Source organism: Bombina bombina, chromosome 10 (genome assembly GCF_027579735.1).
Source record: "Bombina bombina isolate aBomBom1 chromosome 10, aBomBom1.pri, whole genome shotgun sequence".
Taxonomy (NCBI): domain Eukaryota; kingdom Metazoa; phylum Chordata; class Amphibia; order Anura; family Bombinatoridae; genus Bombina; species Bombina bombina.
In genome coordinates this window covers 181,542,059-181,562,437 of record NC_069508.1, presented here as the reverse complement: position 1 = coordinate 181,562,437, position 20,379 = coordinate 181,542,059, and the positions used below count along the sequence as shown (strand labels likewise).

Sequence of the window (20,379 nt, the reverse complement as noted above, 5' to 3'; positions counted from 1 at the left end):
AACAGTGGGGATTAATCAAATGTGATGCTTTGATTTGATGCTGCTTTATGTGTGAAATTTATTTTTATGCGGTAACAGAACATACAGGTTTTTACTTTCACTTTAAACGCTGCGCAGCTTGGTGCACTTTTTCAAATAGCAGGAGCAGTTCCTGCCTTGCGCACCACGTGACCGGGTGTGGTCACACTTTCCTTTTTTTCTTTCCTGACCGAGCTAGCTGTCGGAGAGGTCGCTTCTTCTCTGGTTACCTGGGTCTAGGAGGTGGTGAGTGCCCCAGTCATTGGGGGTATATAGGTGCCGTTTTTGTGAGAAACAAAAAATTAATTTATTTGTATCCTACTGTTAGCGCAAGCTATGGAGGATCCTGATATGCTTGAGGGATCTCCCTCTAATCCTAATAGTAATCCCTGTCTATATTGGTGTGCCCGCCCTCTCAGCTATGTTCCATATGCATCAACAAGGTTATTATGTCTAAGAAGGTTAACCCCTTTAGTACGACTGAGGCGTCCACCTCTGAGGACTCGCCATCCCACGAGGTGCATACCCATCAATCATCTCCATTGTCACATGCAGCTTCTCGTAGCACGCCTGATCCTCCATCTGGAGGGAGCCTTTTACCATCAGACTTTCCCACGCAGTTAAAGACGGCGGTGTCTAAAGCCCTTAGTGCTCTACCTTGTCCTGCTAAGCGCAAGCAAAAGGTTAAACATAGCTCTACGGTCGAGGAGACATCCAGTGATTACTTGATTTGTCTGCCTTTCAAGTATCCCAGGATGGGTCACAATCTGAGTCTTCAGTGGGTGAAATTTCTGGTTCAGAGTCTGCTACCTCTAGGGCTCCGACTGCGGAGGAGCCAGCCCTTAAATTTAAAATTGAACACTTATGTTTTCTTCTAAAGGAGGTTCTGTCAACATTAGAGGTTCAAGAGGCCAAGTTGCCTGATGAACCTTTGATCCCTAAATTAGACAGAGTGTACGAGGACAGGGTAGCACCGCTAACTTTTTCTGTACCTGTAAAAATGGCGAATATTATTAAGAACAAATCAGATATAATTGGATCCTCCTTTTCCCCTTTGTCTGCCTTTAAAAAATGATTCTCGGTCCCGGACTCTCAGCTGGAGTTGTGGGGTTCCGTCCCTAAGGTGGATTGTGCTATCTCCACGTTAGCTAATCGGACTACTGTCCCTCTTGAGGATAGCTTGTCTTTCAGAGAGCCGATGGATAAGAAGATGGAAACTTTTCTCAAGAAAATGTTTCAGCATACAGGATATTTATTTCAACTGACAGCGGCTGTTGCTTTGGTTGCTGGAGCTGCAGCCTACTGGTGTGACTCCTTAGCGGAATTGATCGAGGTGGAGAGTCCCCTCAACGTTATCCAAGAAAGAATTAAGGCTATGAAAATTGCTAATTCATTTATCTGTGACGCAAACATGCAGATTATTCACCTGAATGCTAAAATCTCTGGTTTCTAAGTGCAGACGCGTTGGGCGCTCTGGCTGAAGTCCTGGCATGCGGACAAAACTTCTAAGTCTAGACTACTTTCCCTCCCCTTTAATCACATAGATAATAATAGGTTTATTAGATTATACCATAGAGAAACCTTCTTGGTCTATAAATTAAATACTCTCTATCCACAGGGTTTAAATTTGAATATAGACTTAGCAGCTTTTTGAGTAAGAAATTCATTCTTGTTTTTACATAAATATTACATTATGGCACTAGATGATTCTCTGTATGCTTAATATCAAGCTTACTTTATCACTAACACAATGATTTGATATTATTTAGTAATTTTTGTCATGTTTGATAATGGGATAAATTGATAAATATGTCAGTTTTTTAGTTAAAGACACTAGTTTAATTTTAAATTTCTAAATGTTAGGTTATAGTCACTTTTTGATATCCTAATTAGGTTTTTTTAGTTTTGTTATAATCACTAAATCACATTTATATTTAAATAATTATTATTTATTGTTATATTCAGAAAGAATTTTCTTTACTCTAAAGAAAAAGATCAAGGTTTTTATAAAGTTACTATGTGAGTAATTTTTAAATGAGCACATAGCCCTTATGAATGTTGGTATCCTATAAAAACCTATCATAATTAAATCTTATCAACTTGAGCGGTTATACTTCTAAACAAAACCTGGTCTTTATTTCTTAACCATTAAGTATAGATTATGTATTCTGCCCTGATATTCTAAATCCTCAAATATAAAGACGGTAGCTGGAATATTATTGAAATCTTATAATGGGGGTAATAACTTATTTAAATACGTCATGAAGATTGATAAAATGTGTGTTTGCCAATGTGATTATATATTGTAGCGTTTATTATCATGGAAAATTTCATCTAACGTGTTTATGAAAAAATTTATACTTTGTATATAATAATGTTGCAAAATTTGCAAATGGGCTCTGTATAAGTTACAATGTGAGTTTAAAGCTGCCCATTGTCTGATTACAAATCGGTCTAAGAAAAGGAGGAGATTATCACCATTGTGAGATTCGTTACACGCTGTTCACCTGTGTGATGTCACAGGAGGCTCAAGGTATAGATTGATTGGTTGAGAGTTCTTTTAAATAGGTAGCGGTAGTTTAGTGATATACAGTCTGAGATGCGTCACTGTTTTTAATATATGTTTTTATATTAAATTTGTTTTACAAATCTACTACCGCTATCGTTTGGGTTTGTGGAAGGTTCTTTATCCTCATATCCCCTCGTATTGTTGGGGGTCTTGCTGATCATTAGCAGGAGTTATTGCTGGTTGCTGAGCTTCGTACCCAGGCAGTGAGGAGACTGCACCACATACCTTTCATTTGTTGGCGATACCGGAGGTCGGAGTCAGCCGAACGGCTCAGAAGTCTCTGCCATATCTGCACTATAGTGTGCTTCACCAAATGTGAGTGTATATATCAATATATGTACTGTTGATTTTACCCTGCTTGGTGATACTGCACTTAGAGGCTCCTCTGTATTTCTTCCTTTCTTCAGGAACCTGTTTTATTTTGTCCAGACCTGGACTCCATTATTTCCACGGTTACAGGGGACAAGGGTGCCTTCCTACCGCAGGATAAAAAGAACAAATCTAAGGGACAAGGATCTAATTTTCATTCTGAAAAGTCCCAACATCAGCAGGCCTCCGCTAAGCCAGAGCAAATCAAGAGCACTTGGAAGCCGACTTAATCCCTGAATAAATCCAAGCAGAGCAAGAAGCCCGCCGAGATCAAGTTGGCATGAAGGGGCGGCCCCCGATCCAAAGCTGGATCGTGTAGGGGGCAGACTCTCACTATTTTCAGACGCTTGCTACAGGGATGTGCAGGATCCGTGGGTCCTGGAGGTCATAGCTCAGGGATACAAGATAGGTTTCAAATCTCTTCCACCCAAGGGCAGATTTCTCCTCTCAAGCCTGTCTTTAAAACCAGAAAAGAGGGAAGCCTTTCTGGGGTACATGCAGGATCTGTCCTCCTTAGGGGTCATTGTCCCGGTTCCTATCGCAGAAAGAGGCTTGGTATACTACTCAAACATGCTTGTGGTCCCAAAGAAGGAGGGAACTTTCCGCCCTATTCTGGACCTAAAGTGCTTAAACAAGTTTCTAAATGTCCCCTCGTTCAAGATGGAGACAATAAGGTCCATTCTTCCTCTAGTTCAGGAAGGACAGTTCATGACCACTATAGATCTGAAGGAGCCTACCTTCACGTTCCAATCCACAGGGACCACTTCCAGCTCCTAAGGTTTGCGTTCCTGGATCACCACTTCCAGTAAATTGCAATTCCGTTTGGTCTAGCTACAGCCCCAATAATCTTTAAAAAGGTTCTAGGAGCTCTCCTGGCTGTCACCAGAACCCAAGGTATAGCAGTAGCAGAGGACCATTCTGTATTTCTTCTCTCTCTTCTTTAATCACATGGATGGAAGATAAACTTAGAGAAGAGTTCTCTCATTCCAAGCACCAGGGTAGAATTCCTGGGTACTATAGATTCAATATCCATGAGGATATTTCTAACCGACCAGAGACGATGCACGCTAGCTTTGGCATGTCTTGACCTCCTTAAGGCCATCTGTGGCTCAGTGTATGGAGGTAATTGGTTTCATGGTGTCCAGCATGGACATAATTCCTTTTGCCAGGTTCTGTCTCAGACAGTGGAGCCTCCTCTATAGGAGCACTTGAGCACGTAAACCCCCTGATGGACTGAAAAAAAGGAAAAAAAAGAGTGAGAAATAAAAAAAATATATATTACATTTTTAAACCTTTTTTTTTTATTAAATAAAAAAATCTTTCAGGCTCCACTGTGTTTTTAATATAAAACATTAAAATTGCAGTTTTTAAATCTATAGGGTCAGTGAAAGTGGAATGGGCTTTTGCCTAATACTTCTATCTATCGCACATGCTGTGCAGTGCGATAGATAAAAGTATAGGCAAAAGCACTTTCCACTTTAAAACTGCATTGACTGCAGCGCCGCCTACAGGCCAGCCCATAGCCTTCTTAAGAGCACAGCTCTTAGTGTGCGGGAGCCAGCTGTCACGTGACACTCGCACACTAAGAGCTGTGTGGTGGGAGGAGCATCACTTCAATCAGTTCAGAGAGGCAGACACAGACTTCAGATAGTGACGTGCAGGAGGTGTAGAGGAGAACAGAGAAGCTGCTGGAACAGTTATCTCCTGTGTGTTAGGTGAGGCATATGATCCAATACTGTATATAATAGCCGGTAAACTGCAGCAGTGTATAGAAGGTTGCAGTCTCAGGCGTTTTTTACTTTCACTCCCTAATCTTTCAGTCTGTGTTTCAGCATGGCTCAGTCTCTCTCAGGCAGAGAGAATGTGGGGGAGAGGATTGCAGATCGTGTACAGACTATATTTGCATAGGGCTTGGCAGAATACAAACCTGAGAGACTGAGCCATGCTGCTGAAAGTGAAAGTAAAAAAAGTTACTTACAGAGGTAAGGGGAGCCAGGGGTTTGCTTGGCTTAATTATATGATTTATCATTTATGCTATGGTGCCAGCCTGACTTTTCTTGCCCTATGTATGCCAGATCCTTACTGTCTCTGTTTAGTTTATAACACTTAGTTTTGAAAGCTTAGTTTTTATTATTTTTCAATTATTTCCTCAGCTTACAAACTTGAACAGTTTATTTAACCCATTTGCTCCTACATGTTATGAGCAAACCTAAATTTTCTCATAACTTGTTGTAGGAGCAAATGTCAGGTAACATTTGTGTGTAAAAATATGAGTCACACAGCTTTCTAATCACACATCACACACCAAACACACACATATATATAATCATACTTTTTTATTTTTTATATATATTTTATATATATATATATACTGGGTACAAGAGTCCTGTCACTGGGGCAGTATAAATTTGTGTTTATGTATGTTAATATATTCTCTTCACCTACCAAATATATTTAGGACATAGAGCCAAATGACTGTTACCTATGTGTTTAACATATTTAAATTTGGTCATTTTAAGATAATGTTTAACTAAACATACTAATTTCCATAAGTGGAGTGATGTGGCTACATGTCATATAAAGTGTACTTAAAATAGTAAACAAGACGTTACCTATGTGTTTAAATTGATGAAGGAGATATTTCTAAAAGATCTAATCAATATGTCACAAACAGAGCTTTATCTATGTATTTAACCTAAAAAAATGAGTTGCACGTAGGACTTAAATTATATGGATTCAGAAACAGTCCACTATGTTGCGAGGAGCCAACAGGCACTTTCCTCTCTATTTAACTTGTATAAATGAGATATATTCCTCATAAGATTAAGCTAAACAGATTGATCTACATTTTTAAAGTGATCTGATAGTATGCTACAGCTTTCTATGCTACAACTATATAATTGTGAACTATTTAGTAAATAAATCAATACCCTGGAGCATTAATGCTGACATTTCAGAATTATGTAGGAGGACACTACATAATTCTGATGTGTCAGCATTAATGCTCCAGGGTATTGATTTTGTCCCCCTCTGGAGAAGAGGAGGAGATAGAGAGATGACCCTTGATAAAAGGGAAATTCTGTGGATGTTTAATCTACAGACCACTCATCCATCAGGTCTTGACCTTGATTTATTTACTAAATAGTTCACAATTATATATTCAGATCTCTGTAATTCTTACCTACATAGGTTAAACACACAGGTAAAAGAATATAACTCTTTTTACCCTTGTAGCATAGAAAGCTGTAGCATACTATCAGATCACTTTAAAAATGTAGATCAATCTGTTTAGCTTAATCTTATGAGGAATATATCTCATTTATACAAGTTAAATAGAGAGGAAAGTGCCTGTTGGCTCCTCGCAACATAGTGGACTGTTTCTGAATCCATATCATTTAAGTCCTACGTGCAACTCATGTTTTAGGTTAAATACATAGATAAAGCTCTGTTTGTGACATATTGATTAGATCTTTTAGAAATATCTCCTTCAACAATTTAAACACATAGGTAAAGTTTTGTTGACTATTTTAAGTACACTTTATATGACATGTAGCCGCTTCACTCCACTTATGGAAATTAGTATGTTTAGTAAACATTATCTTAAAATTACCAAATTTAAATATGTTAAACACATAGGTAACAGTCATTTGGCTCTATGTCCTAAATATATTTGGTAGGTGAAGAGAATATATTAACATACATAAACACTAATTTAGATTAATATCACCTAATTGGAGTTATGATACTACATTGATTAATGTCTAGCACATAGATAAGTTCCCTTAAGCTCCTTTAAGTATAGGCAATCACAGGTTTTGAAATATTTGAAGTTGTATCTCTTTAAGAAAATTGGCTATAAATTGCATCATGAACAGGTGTATAATCAAGCACATGAAACGTTTGCTGATCCACCTGTTCACTTACCTGTTTTTGCACTTTTTCTGTGCCTGACCACTTAATTTTGTATGTTTTTAATACAATTTAATAAAATATTTTTTTTTATGGGCTTGGAGCGCTGTTTCTTTTCCCATACCCTGGATATATTACCTACATGAGTGCGTTTGCGGACGCACTAGGAAAAGTGGCTGCCGTCTATATCTTTCATTGAAGCATCCTATTGGGATATGATCGCTATACCCTCTCTCTCTACCTGTGCCTCATGAAGATTACCCTCTTACACTGACATTGGGATCCATGTTGCGCTCCGTTGTGCAGTTTCATTTGTTTTAGTTTATATATATATATATATATATATATATATATATATTTATATATTTATTGGGTACAAGAGTCCTGTCACTGGGGCAGTATAAGGACTATATATATATATATATATATATATTTATATATATATATATATAGTAACTGGAGGGTGTATGTGGTGCTCTTGTCTTTTAATATACACAGGTTAGTTATGTACATACCTCACACACAGACTTTAACAACACACAGTAATACACATAACACACTGCCCTCACCTTGTACATACATAAGGATGTGTTAAGGTAACTGGCAGAGTGTGTGTGTGTGTATGTATGTGTATATACACACACACACATTAAAATGGGCGGAGCCATCTGAGGGGCGGGGCGGGGCTAGTGCTCCCCCATCTTCAAAAGTCACCAGCCGCCACTGGTCTCAGACCGCTAAAGCTGTGCATGCTGAGGCAGTGGAACGGCGATCGTTCGGATCTGTCTCAACAGATTTCACTGGACAACCGGTCGAGAGAATCCCTCTCTTGGTGGCTCTATCCAGATCATCTGTCACGAGGGACATCCTTTCTCAGACCTTCCTGGAAGATTGTGACTACGGATGCAAGCCTCTCAGGATGGGGAGCTGTTTGGGGTGCCAAAAAGGCACAGGGCCTGTGGTTTCAGGAGGAACGCTCCCTCCCGATCAACATTTTGGAACTTTGAGCAATCTACAATATTCTGATGGCTTGGCCTCTTCCGGGTTCGTCCCAGGTTTATCAGATTCCAATCAGACAATATAACCTTGGTGGCTTACATCAACCATCAGGGGGGTACAAGAAGCTCCCTAGCGATGAGGGAAGTATCTCAGATTCTTGAGTGGGTGGAGGCCCACAGCTGTTCGCTGTCAGCGATCCACATTCCGGGTGTGGACAACTGGGAAGCGGATTTTCTCAGCAGACAATCCTTTCATTCAGGGGAATCATCTCTCCATCCCGAAGTGTTTGCAGAGATATGCAACATGAGGAGGACGCCGGAGATAGATCTCATGGCGTCCCGTCTCAATACCAAGCTACCCAGATATGGGTAGAGGTCCAGGGATCCTCAGGCGGAGCTAATAGATGCCTTAGCGGTGCCTTGGAGGTTCAATCTAATCTACCTGGTTCCGCCATTACCACTCCTTCCTCGGGTAGTGGGCCGCATCAAATAGGAGCAGGCATCAGTAATACTGATTGCTCCATTGTGGCCGCGAAGGACGTGGTTCACGGATCTAGTGAGGATGTCATCTTCTCCTCCATGGAAATGACCTTGTCGCAGGGATCTGCTGGAACAAGGTCCTTTTGTTCATCAAAATATAGATTCTCTGAGGTTGACTGTGTGGATATTGAATGCTTAGTCCTAGCCAAGAGAGGTTTTTCTGAGAGAGTTATTGATACACTCATCCAAGCTTGCAAGCCGGTTACTCGTCGCATCTATCATAAGGTGTGGAGAACCTACTTATTCTGGTGTGAAGAGCGTGGATTTCCCTGGCATAAGGTTAAGGTAGCCAGGATTCTGTTGTTTCTCCAGGATGGTCTGGAGAAGGGTCTTTCGGCCAGTTCCCTGAGGGGACAGATTTCGGCCTTGTCTGTTTTACTGCACAAGAGGCTTTCTGAGCTTCCAGATGTTCAGTCTTTTGTTAAAGCTCTGATTAGAACCAGACCTCTATTCAGATCTTCGGCTCCCCCTTTGAGTCGGAATCTGGTTCTTAAAGTTTTGCAACGGGCTCCGTTTGAGCCTATGCATGAAATTGATATTAAATTATTGTCCTGGAAAGTTCTCTTTCTACTGTCTTTTTCTTCGGCACATGAGTATCTGAGATTGCCGCCTTGCAATGTGAGCCTTCTTATCTGTAGTTCCATTCCGATAAGGCTGTCCTACGTACCAAGTTGGGTTTCTCCCTAAAGTCGTGTCAGACCGCAACATCAATCAAGAGATTGTGGTCCCTTCTTTGTGTCCTAATTCTTCTTCGAAGGAACGTCTACTTCATAATTTGGACGTGATTCGTGCCTTTAAGTTTTATCTTCAAGCTACTAAAGATTTTAGACAAACTTCTTCCTTGTTTGTGGTATATTCTCGGAAGCATAAGGGTCAGAAGGTCTCTTTGACTTCCTTATCTTTTTAGTTGAGGAGTCATATGCGCTTAGCTTATGAAACAGCGTGGGATATAGACCTCCTCAGAGAATTACGGCTCATTCTACTAGAGCAGTGGCTTCCTCTTGGGCCTTTAAGAGCAAGGCCTCTATGGATCAGATTTGTAAGGCGGCTACCTGGTCCTCCTTACACACTTTTTCTAAATTCTACAAGCTTGATGTTTTTGCTTCAGCTGAAGCAGCCTTTGGGAGAGAGGTTTTGCAGGCTGTGGTGCCCTCAGATTAGGGTTCCGCCTCTCTTTTTGTCACTCCCGTTATCGTTCAGTGTCCCCTAGAGCTTGTGTATAAGTTTCCCAACAGTAAGGAATGAAGCCATGGACTCTCCTTATATTAAGAAGGAAAACATAAATTATGCTTAACAGATAATTTAATTTCCTTTTGTATAAGGAGAGTCCACGGCTCCCGCCCGTGTTTCGCCGATGGGCGGCCCCCTAAATTATGTGTTTTTTCTTCTGGCACCTTTTATACCCTGATATTTCTCCTACTGTTCCTTGTTCCTTCTGCAGAATGACTGGGGGATAGGGGAAGTGGGAGAGGTATTTAAGCCTTTGACTGGGGTGTCTTTGCCTCTTTCTGGTGGCCAGGTTCAGTATTTCCCAACAGTAAGGAATGAAGCCGTGGACTCTCCTTATACAGAAGGAAATTAAATTTTCTGGTAAGCATATTTTATGTTTTTTTTTGCACTTGAGCACTATCCTAAAGCTGCGCTAGGCCAACTGTGCTAAAGCCGTAGGTGCGTTAGGAATACTTCATATACACCTATGTTCTTCACTTAAAAGGAAAAAGAAATATAGCTCTATAGCTTTATATCTATATGAATATGTATAGATATAGATTTAGCTATATATTGTGTATATATAGAATATATATTTAAAAACAAAAAGAACATTTTCTTCTAAGTGAAGAACATAGAATTTCAACTATTTCTATTTGTATGTGTGTGTATATATATATATATATATATATATATATATATATATGTCCAATAGGGCCCACACTCTCACTTCACAGGACAACAGCTTGGATTCGGTCTAATGAAGATAAATACTCTTAGAAAAAAGACCCGCACTTACTGGACTTCAAATACAGTAAAACAATTCTTTAATGTGTGAAGTTTCGGGGACTTGCTCCCCTTCCTCAGACTAACAAACAAACAGTGCAACACAGCAAACATATAAAGACCATAAGTCCCTCCCCTCATGTTTGAAAATTGCGCCCAAACTTGGATGCCATTAGGGATAGACTGATTTTTGGAGCAGACGATTTTTATGGCTGATATTTGGAATTTCTGAAATAATCGGTATCGGACAGAAACTTATCGATTTATTACCGATATGGAGCAAATCAAAAGAAATTCATCTCTGTGTACTTCAGGGAAACTGTGTAGTTTTAAGTGACACAGATCATCACACAAATCATCTATAGCACATACTGTATACGTTGGACATAGCATAGCATTTAATAAATAAATAGCACTGATAACAGAGTCTAAGCCTGGGAGCTCAGATACCAACTACCATACCCCCAATGGCAGGCATGTAGATGGACTTGCATAAACAAACATATATGATTTGTGAAATGGAAAATGTGATCTTTAAGTGGCACTTAAAACTACATAGTTTCCCTGAAGTACACAGCGCTAAATCACTTTTGATTTGCTCATAGGTGTCAGCAATAAATCAAATTATACTGCTTTCTAATTGCTGTCAGAAATAGAAAATTATTTATTGCATTCTGATAAATTTTACACATTTGCAAAACTTTTTACTAAAGCTGCTATATTTGACGATTTTTAATTTAAATATTTTATTTTCCCCTTTGATGAGCATAGAAAAAAACATAAAAATATTTTTATAGTTCAGGCACAACAAACATTGAGTAGAAAGCTATGCAGTATAGGAAACTAGTATCAATATTCTCTAGCAGTGGATAACAATGCTCTGACCATTAGGTGGCGCTGTTACACATGTATAAAACTGCCCATAAGTGACATAATAAAGAAACTTATAAATAGTCCACTCCTCAGTACCAGGGAGGGGATTTGCAATCCAGTAAATATGAGTATTATTATTTATTTATTTTTTAACTTCACTTTTAACCCTTATCTGTAAAGTGTACCAAGTGAGCGTGTTTTTAGTGAAGTGGCAGCAATATATGAAAAAAACAGAAGACGTTAAAGAGGAGAACCTGCTGAAATGTTATGCTTTCTGCACTATAATGTTTTTCTACTTAACTGGGAATATTGAAGAAATGGTGTAGTGTCTAGCTTTGCAGTAGTGACTTAAATTTATTTTATATCAGTGTGCAGTATAAAAGGGATTTATGCCATTTTTCTATGTTTTGGGAAGCCATTTAATAAGTTAATTTTCAAGCACTTTATTTTTCCCAGTTGTTTACTTTTAATGTTTAAAATTTTAATAAACATGTTCAGTTTATACCAGATTTGTGTAGAAATTGTGTTGATTTTTCAAAACTTTAAATGTACAGAATATCGGCCCCTGTTGTCGGCCTGAAAGGCGCCAAATAATCGGTATTGGCCCTGAAAAACCAACACTGTCACACTTGAGAGGCTGTGTTTCTGTTCCACATTATGGATTCCGGTAAGATAGTTTCACTTTCACTTTGAAAATTGCGCAGCTTACAAGCTTGGCGCGCTTTTTCTCATAGCAGGAGCGGCCCTGCATTGCGCACCATGTGACCGGAAGGGTTGAGGCTTCCATTTCCTTTCTTTTGACCAAGTTACTACCGGAGAGGAGTTTTATATCTGTTCTGTCTGGGTCATAGGAGGTGGTGAGTGCCCCAGTCATTAGGGGTATAAGGGTGCCGTTTTTTTATTTAAAATAAAGTTCCTTTTTTCTGTAGTCCTCCGCATATCGTACTTTAGCTATGGAGCATTCTGATTCATTGGAGGGTTCTCCCTCTATTTCATAGAGTAATGCCTGTTTATATTGTGAGGAAGCTCGGGGATATCAACTCTCTCAATTATGTTCCATATGCCTTGATAAGGGGATTATATCAAATAAGGTTGTCATGTTTGATACCACTGAGCTGCCCACCTCCAAAAAGTCCTTGTCCAGTGAGGTGCACACCCTTCATGCATCTTTTTATACACATGCAGCTTCCCATTGCACTGCTAATCCTCCATCTGGAGGGGGCCTTTTTTTCACCAGACGTTACTGCGCAGTTTAATACGGCGGTGTATGCAGCCATTAGTGCTTTCCCTCGCACTGCTAAGCACAAGCGAAAGGTTAAACCTTGCACTCCTGCCCATGGGGCATCATGTAATTTTTCGGATATATCTGATCAGTTATCCGAGGATGAGGTTCTCTCTGAAAAAGTATGAACTTTCAGGGTTGGAGTCTGCTGCCTATAATCCTCCGCCTGTGGATCCAGCTTTCAGATTTAGGACATATAGTTTACGCTTGCTACTAAAGGAGGTTTTGACTACATTAGAGGTTCCTAGGCCGAGACGCCAGACGAACCTCTGGGTCCCAAATTTGATGGCAATCATTCTTAAGGACGAGTGGGACACGATTAGATTCCTCTTCCCGTCGTCTGCCTTTTAAGGATCCCGGTTCCAGGCTCTATATGAGGGTGGGTTTTCTTTTTCCCATCCCTACTTGGTTGGCGCTATTTTTACGTTTGCCACACGTAATACTAGCCCTGTGAGGATAGTTCATCGTTCATAGAGCCGCCGGATATAAGGATGGAAACTCTGTTAAAGAGGATGTTTCAACCTATGGGATATTTTCTTTTACTGGTGGCGCTTGTCACCGCAGTTGCTGGAGCGTCTACCTTTTGGTGCGTCTCCTGCTCGAAAATTGATCGAGGTGGAGGGTTTCCTCAACATTTTTTCAGGAAAGAACTACAGCCTTCTGGGTTACTAATTCTTTCATCTGTGCTGTTATTATGCAGATTAATTAGCCCAACGCTTAGACTTCAGGTTTTCTGTTCAGGCCCGTAAGGCACTCTGACAGATATTACTATCTACTATTACTTCTAAGTCTAGTCGCTTTCCCTCTCCTTTAAGGGAAAGAGTTTGTTTGATTATCTCCACAGTTTCAGGGGCCAAGGGTGACTTCATACCGTAAGATAACGAGAACAAATCTAAAACAAAGGTCGTATTTTCGTTCCTTTAGTTCTGATAAAAGCCAAGTGTCAGAGGCCTCCGCTAAGCCAGAGCAAACCTAGTGTTCTTGGAAGCTGGCTCAGTCCTGAAAAAGATCCAAGCAGAGCAAGAAGAACGCCAAGACTAAGTCCGCATGAAGGGGCGGCCCCCGGTCCTATTTTGGATCGTGTAGGGGGCAGACTGTCGCTCTTTCAGAGGCTTGGTTCGTGGGCGTGTAGGATCCTTGGGTCCTGGAGGTCATAGCTCAGGGTTACAAGATAGGTTTCAAATCTCATCCACCCAGAGGCAGATTCATCCTCTTAACCTGTCTTCAAGACTGGGAAAGAGGGAAGCCTTTCTGGGGTGCATAAGGAATCTGTCCTCCTTTGGAGTCATTGTCCAAGTGCCTATCGCAGAAAGAGGTTTGGGATACTATTCAAACATTTTCGTGGGCCCAAAGAAGGAGGGAACTTTCCGTCCAGTTCTGGACCTAAAGTGCTTAAACAAATTTCTAAATGTCCCCTTGTCAAGATGGAGACAATAAGGTCCATCCTTCCCTTAATTCAGGAAGGGCAGTTTATGACCACTATAGATCTGAAGGATGCATTCCTTCACCTTCCAATCCACAGGGAACACTTCCAATTCCTCAGGTTTGCGTTCCTGGACCAGCACTTCCAGCTCATTGCACTTCCATTTGGTTCAGCTACTGCTCCAAGAATTTTACTAGCAGTCGCCAGAACTCGGGATGTAGCAGTGGCTCCCTACTTGGACAATAATCTGGTACAAGCACCATCGTTTCGTCTGGCGGAAGACCATTCGGAATCTCTCCTCTGTCTTTTTCGGTCCCACGGAGGGAAGATAAATCGAGAAAAGAGTTCTTATTCCAAGCACCAGGGTGGCATTCCTGGGCACTATAATAGACTCCATAGACAAGAGAATATTTCTAACAGACCAGAGAAGTTGCAAGCTAGCTTCAACATGTCTTCTCCTCCAGACCTCCTTAAGGCCATCTGTGGCTCAGTGTATGGAGGTGATTGGTCTCATGGTGTCCAGCATGGACATCATTCTCTTTGCCAGGTTCCACCTCAGGCTGTTGCGACTGTGCATGCTGAGGCAGTGGAACAGCGATCCTTTGGATCTGTCTCAACAGATTTCTCTGGACAACTGGTCAAGAGAATCGCTCTCTTGGTGGCTCTGTCCGGATAATTTTTAAGACCTTCCTGGGTGACTGTGACTATGGAAGTCTGTTAGGATGGGGAGCTGTTTGGGGCACCAAGAAGGCGCAGGGCCTGTGGACGCAGGAGGAGAGCTTCCTCCCGTTCAACATTCTAGACCCTTGGGGCAATATTCAATGCTCTGAAGGCTTGGCCCCTACTGTGTTCGTCCCAATTTATCTGATTCCAATCAGACAATATAACCTTGGTAGCTTACATCAACCATCAGGGGGAACGAGAAGCTCCCTAGCAATGAGGAAAGTATCTCGGATTCTGGAGTGGGTGGAGACCCACAACTGATTGCTGTCAGTGATCCACATTCCAGTGTGAACATTTGGGAACCAGATTTTCTCAGCAGACAATCCTTTCATCCGGGGGAATGGTCTCTCCATCCCGAAGTGTTTGCGGTGATATGCAACAGGTGGGGAACGCCGGAGATAGATCTCATGGCATCCCGTCTCACTACCAAGCTGCCCAGGGATCCTCAGGCGGAGCTAATAGATGCATTAGCAGTGCTTTGGAGGTTCAATCTAATTTCTCTTTTCCTGCCATCACCACTCCTTCCTCCAATGGTGGCTCGAATCATACAGGAGCAGGCATCAGTGATACTGATTGCTCCATCGTGACCACAAAGTATATGGTTCACGGATCTAGTGGGGATGTCATCATCTCCTCCTTGGAGGTTACCTTGTCGCAGGGATCTGCTGGAACAAGGCCCCTTTCTTCATCAAAATCTAGATTCTCTGAGGCTGACTGCGTGGAGATTGAACGCTTAGTCTTAGCCAAGAGAGGGTTTTCTGAGAGTGTTATTGATACTCTCATTCAAGCTCGTAAGCCGGTTACTCGTCGCATCTGTCAAAAGGTGTGGAGGACCTACTTATTCTGGTGTGAAGAGCGTGGTTTGTCCTGGCACAAAGTAAAGGTTGCCAGGATTCTTTCTTTTCTCCAGGATGGACTGGAAAAGGGCCTCTCAGCTAGTTCCTTGAAGGGACAGATTTTAGCCCTGTCTTACTGCACAAGAGGCTCGCTGAGCTTCCAGATGTACAGTCTTTTTTGTTAAGGTTCTGACTAGGATCAGGCCGGTGTTTAGATCTAATACTCCTCCTTGCAGTTTAAATCTTGTTCTTAAAGTTTTGCAACGGGCTCTGTTTGAGCCTATGCATGAGGTTGACATTAAGTTGTTGTCTTGGAAGGTTCTTTTTCTACTAGCTGGTGTTCCAAGCTGATAAGGCTGTTCTACAAACTAAGTTAGGATTTCTTCCTAAGGTTGTGTCAAATCGCAACATCAATCAAGAAATTGTGGTTCCTTCCTTATGTCCTAATCCTTCTTCATCAAAGGAACATTTACAGCATAATCTGGATGTGGTTTGTCCCTTGAAGTTCTATCTTCAGGCTACAAAGGAATTTAGATAAACTTCTTCTTTGTTTTTTATCTATTCTTGGAAACGTAGGGGTCAGAGGGCCTCTTCGACTTCCTTATCTTTTTGGTTGAGGAGTATCATCCGCTTAGCATATGAGTCAGCGGGTCTTAAGCCTCCTCAGAGGATTACTGCTCATTCTTCGAGAACAGTGGATTCCTCTTGGGCCTTCAAAAATGAGGCCTCTATGGATCAGATTTGTAAGGCGGCTACCTGGTCCTCCTTACATACTTTTTCCAAATTTTACAAGTTTGATGTTTTTGCTTCTGCTGAAGCAGCCTTTGGGGAAAAAGGTTTTGCAGGCTGTGGTGCCCTCAGATTAGGGGCCGCCTCTCTTTTTTACCCTCCCGTTAGCATTCAGTGTCCTCTGGAGCTTGGGTATAATTTCCCACAAGTAAGGAATGCAGCTGTGGATTCTCCCTGTATTAAGAAGGAAAACGTAAATTAAGCTTACCAGATAATTTCCTTTCCTTCTGTACAGTCAGAGGCCACTGCTCCCGCCCATGTTCTCCGATGGGCAGCCCTAAATTTTAATTTATTCTTCTGGCACCTTTTATACCCTGATATTTCTCCTACTGTTCCTTGTTCCCTCGGCAGAATGACTGGGGGATGAGGGAAGTGGGGGGAGGTATTTAAGCTTTTGACTGGGGTGTCTTTGCCTCCTCCTGGTGGCCAGGTTCAGTATTTCCCCCAAGTAAGGAATGCAGCTGTGGACTCTCCCTGTACAGAAGGAAAGAAAATTATCTGGTAAGCATAATTTATGTATTTATATATATATATATATATATATATATATATATATATATTATTATTATTTTTTTATTATTATTATTATTTTTTAGCCCTTCTCAGTCCTTGACATATACTGTATCCCTTTTTAAAACATTATTTTCAATATTAAACTTATAATTTTTATTTAAAATCTTTATACTTATTTGAATGTGTTTTACATGTGTTTTTTGAAAATTTTATTTTAGCCCTAACACTTTACTTCATGTGTCCATTCACGCTTATTCTTCTAGTGATATTTTGGGTGTTTTGCTCGAGCACAAGCTATAACTTTCAACTTTTAATATTAGAGATGTTCAGCACGGTTGGGATAACCATTGAACATATAAGGCACGCTAAAGGGTTGTCGGACGCGTTAAACCTTCTCTCATAAATCTGTTTTACCATGGACATGTAATACCAATTTGCATGCTAATTTTTGCACGGTCCAGTAATATTGGTATCACACCCTGCACTATCTGTAGAGCTCCACTTGTAATCTGGGCAATTGACGTTAGAGAGGTCTTATTTCTTTAATGCTGGTCCATGTAGACATATTTGTGTTGCTTCTGCAGATCTAGTCTCTGGGTCATGTGCTCTGTGCTTGCCCACTTCTGAAACATGGGATAGCACCCTTGGTGTGGCCAACTTCCCTCGCAAATCTGCAAAGAAGCCCTCAAGAGTGGAACAAACCGTGACCTGTGTGTGGGAGAGACCTGGAGAGCAGGAAGAGGCGCAATACATGATCGTCCGGAGACCCAGCACAGGTATAGCAGCCGCTGAAAATGACTACTGCCCCAGCAACAATAACTAAGGTCTTTTTGATCAAATATCTGTTTGGAAAGGTCAGTAAAATTGCTTCTCCTCTACTGGGTTATACAAGGATGTGAAACATGCATAGTAATATTTTTAAAAAAATGAATAAATTAACTATTAAGGTACTTTAAAAATGATAAATACCCTTTAAATGACAGCTGTTATATATGAAAGACGAATTCAAGCACAGTTTCTCCTTAATAAAATACCAATTTAATCCGGTAAATAATGAGCACACCTCCCTCTTCCCACAGGCAGATTGTGAAAAAGGCAGAGCTTATATAACGGCACTTGCTGCACCCCACACATATCCTGCCGACTACAGCCCATTGTTTCTCTACAAATCACTATAAACAAAAGGATGGTGCCACATAGCTTATCCTGTGAGCAATAACAAAAAGCCCAACAATCACAAATTAGAGTAAAGCAAACCATTAGTGTCTGCATATGACCTGGGGCCCCTGAGTCACCCGCTGACGTCAATCCTATGTCGCCATCACGCTGGATCCAGTATCCAACACTAAAACCAACATCAAGCTAAGTAACCTGTTGCTCAGCTTTATTGGGGTTATTGCGCATGGTTGTTACTGCTCACAGGATACACTATGTGGCGCCCCACCTTTTATTTTATAGTGAATACAGTCCCTGTCATCTTACGGCACACCTGTCAGCATGCACCTCACGTAACATGTTCTTGCATCTCTTCTGCAGGCCTGCTAGCAGGTATGTGGGAATTTCCCAGCATGCTTTTGGAAAAGGAACTCGCTGCAAAGGATGGCGCGTCCACCGTCTGTCAGCGGCTGCAAGATTTGACGGGCCAGACAGTACAATTAAAAGAGCTGCAGTACACAGGCGAGGTAGGTGATCAAGCTCACAAGTTCAGTCACACTTTTTTACTCTTATAATGTACGAGATAAGAGTTTGGTCAGCCCCCAATTATTGTTTATTTAATAAGAGAAATACAAAAAGGATTAAAACATATAATCAGAAGCTGACCATGCAGGGAGCAAGTCTCTTATTATAAAATAGCACATACACAAAATATGCAAGTAAAAACTTAAAGGGATACTACAGCCAAATATTTGCTTTCATGATTCGGACAGAGCATGCAATTTTAAGCAACTTTCTAGTTTACTCCTATTATCAAATTGTCTTTGTTCTCACTTGCTGTACATTTAGCCACTAATCAAGCACAACGCAGGTGCTGAACCAAAAATGAACCGGCTCCTAAGCTTACATTCCTGCTTTTCAAATAAAGATACCAAGGGAATAAAGAAAATTTGCTAATAGGAGTAAATTAGAAAGTTACTTAAAATTGCTGCTCTATCCAAATCATGAAAGAAATAAGTTGGGTGTAGTATCCCTTTAACTTTATGCAGCAGTAGAAATGCAAATGATGTATTCTTCTCTGTATTGTGTTTTTTCTATAATTAATTTGCCATTTCTGTCTCTAACTTTTATCCTCTCTTTTTTCGGATTATATCTCTCTGTGCCAGACGTGTCCTGCACTCGCTGCCAGCGCCTCTGATCTCACATAAACAATGATTTCTTCTTTTTGCTGTAGGTGGTTCATGTTTTCTCTCACATCCACCAGACATATCTCGTCTACTTTCTCAGTCGGAGTCAAGCCGAGAGTATCTGTGTTAAAGAGGAGGGAGCAGAGCGCCCAGAGATCCGCTGGGTCACCAAAAAACAATTTCTGGACTCTGCCGTGCCCACAGCCATGAAAAAGGTAAGTGATTGACAGCAGACAGTATCATATCTTTCTGAATTTATAGTATCTCACTACCGGCTTGTTTGTTTAAACCCTACTGCTCTGTGAATAAACAATGGTAGTGTAGCCTATGTGTCTGCCTGATTCTGATTGCACCGAGTCTTCGGGGCACACTTCGGGGCACAGAGTCACTATAGTCCAAAAATGAGTAACCTCCTGTGAGGTCAGAAAAAAATAATAATATATAAGATGACACCAGATAAATATATTGTTTACATAGCTTTGCTGGGTATTGTTTTAAATGCATATAACAGTAAAGAAAGCATGTTTTGTTTTTCTAATAAATGTAATGCTATGTCCCCATTCCTTAATGAATTATAAAAGCTGAAGTGAGCTTTATAGACATCATCAATATATTTTAAATCTAGTAAACAATGGGATTTCCATCTTAATGGGAGGAGAGTCCACTGCTTCATTCATTACTTGTGGGAATTAAGAACCTGGCCACCAGGAGGAGGCAAAGACACCCCAGCCAAAGGCTTAAATACCTCCCCCACTCCCCTCATACACCAGTCATTCTTTGCCTTTTGTCACAGGAGGTTTGCAGAGAAGTGTCGGAAGATACGGAGTAGTCTTTTATGGAGGGTAGTACTCTTCGAACTGGGACTGGAGTTTTAAGTAGTCCTGTCAGCCTCTCAGTGAGAGCATGGGTGTATGTTAGAGTCAGGAGATGCAGGGAGAGTCTTTCTGTGAAACCATCCCGACTCAGATTAACAGCTCCTTAAGCAATCAGCGTTGACTAGTTTCGCTGCCTGCTTTGTGCACTCAAGTCTATATCAGGAGCGATGCTACTAACCTGTCACACTTGAATGGCCGTGTTCCTGTTCCACGGCATAGATTCTCGTAAGATCGTTTCATTTATACACATATGGTAATGCAAGAAGACAGGGTCACAGTGTGTCTCCTTTTATCTGTATAGAATCAAGGGTTAATATCCCTGGAA

General features: G+C 41.0%; 1 protein-coding gene across 2 annotated transcripts in view; it reads left to right on the top strand.

Annotated features, from left to right (window-relative positions):
* MUTYH (mutY DNA glycosylase) overlaps window positions 1-20,379 on the top strand; it is a 79,194-nt gene that overhangs the window by 39,852 nt on the left and 18,963 nt on the right. For both annotated transcript variants that reach the window (XM_053693573.1, XM_053693572.1), the window contains exons 13-15: window positions 17,422-17,613; window positions 18,374-18,519; window positions 19,227-19,394. In XM_053693573.1, coding sequence (XP_053549548.1) covers window positions 17,422-17,613; window positions 18,374-18,519; window positions 19,227-19,394 — 506 coding nt within the window. The remainder of the gene's footprint in view (window positions 1-17,421; window positions 17,614-18,373; window positions 18,520-19,226; window positions 19,395-20,379) is intronic.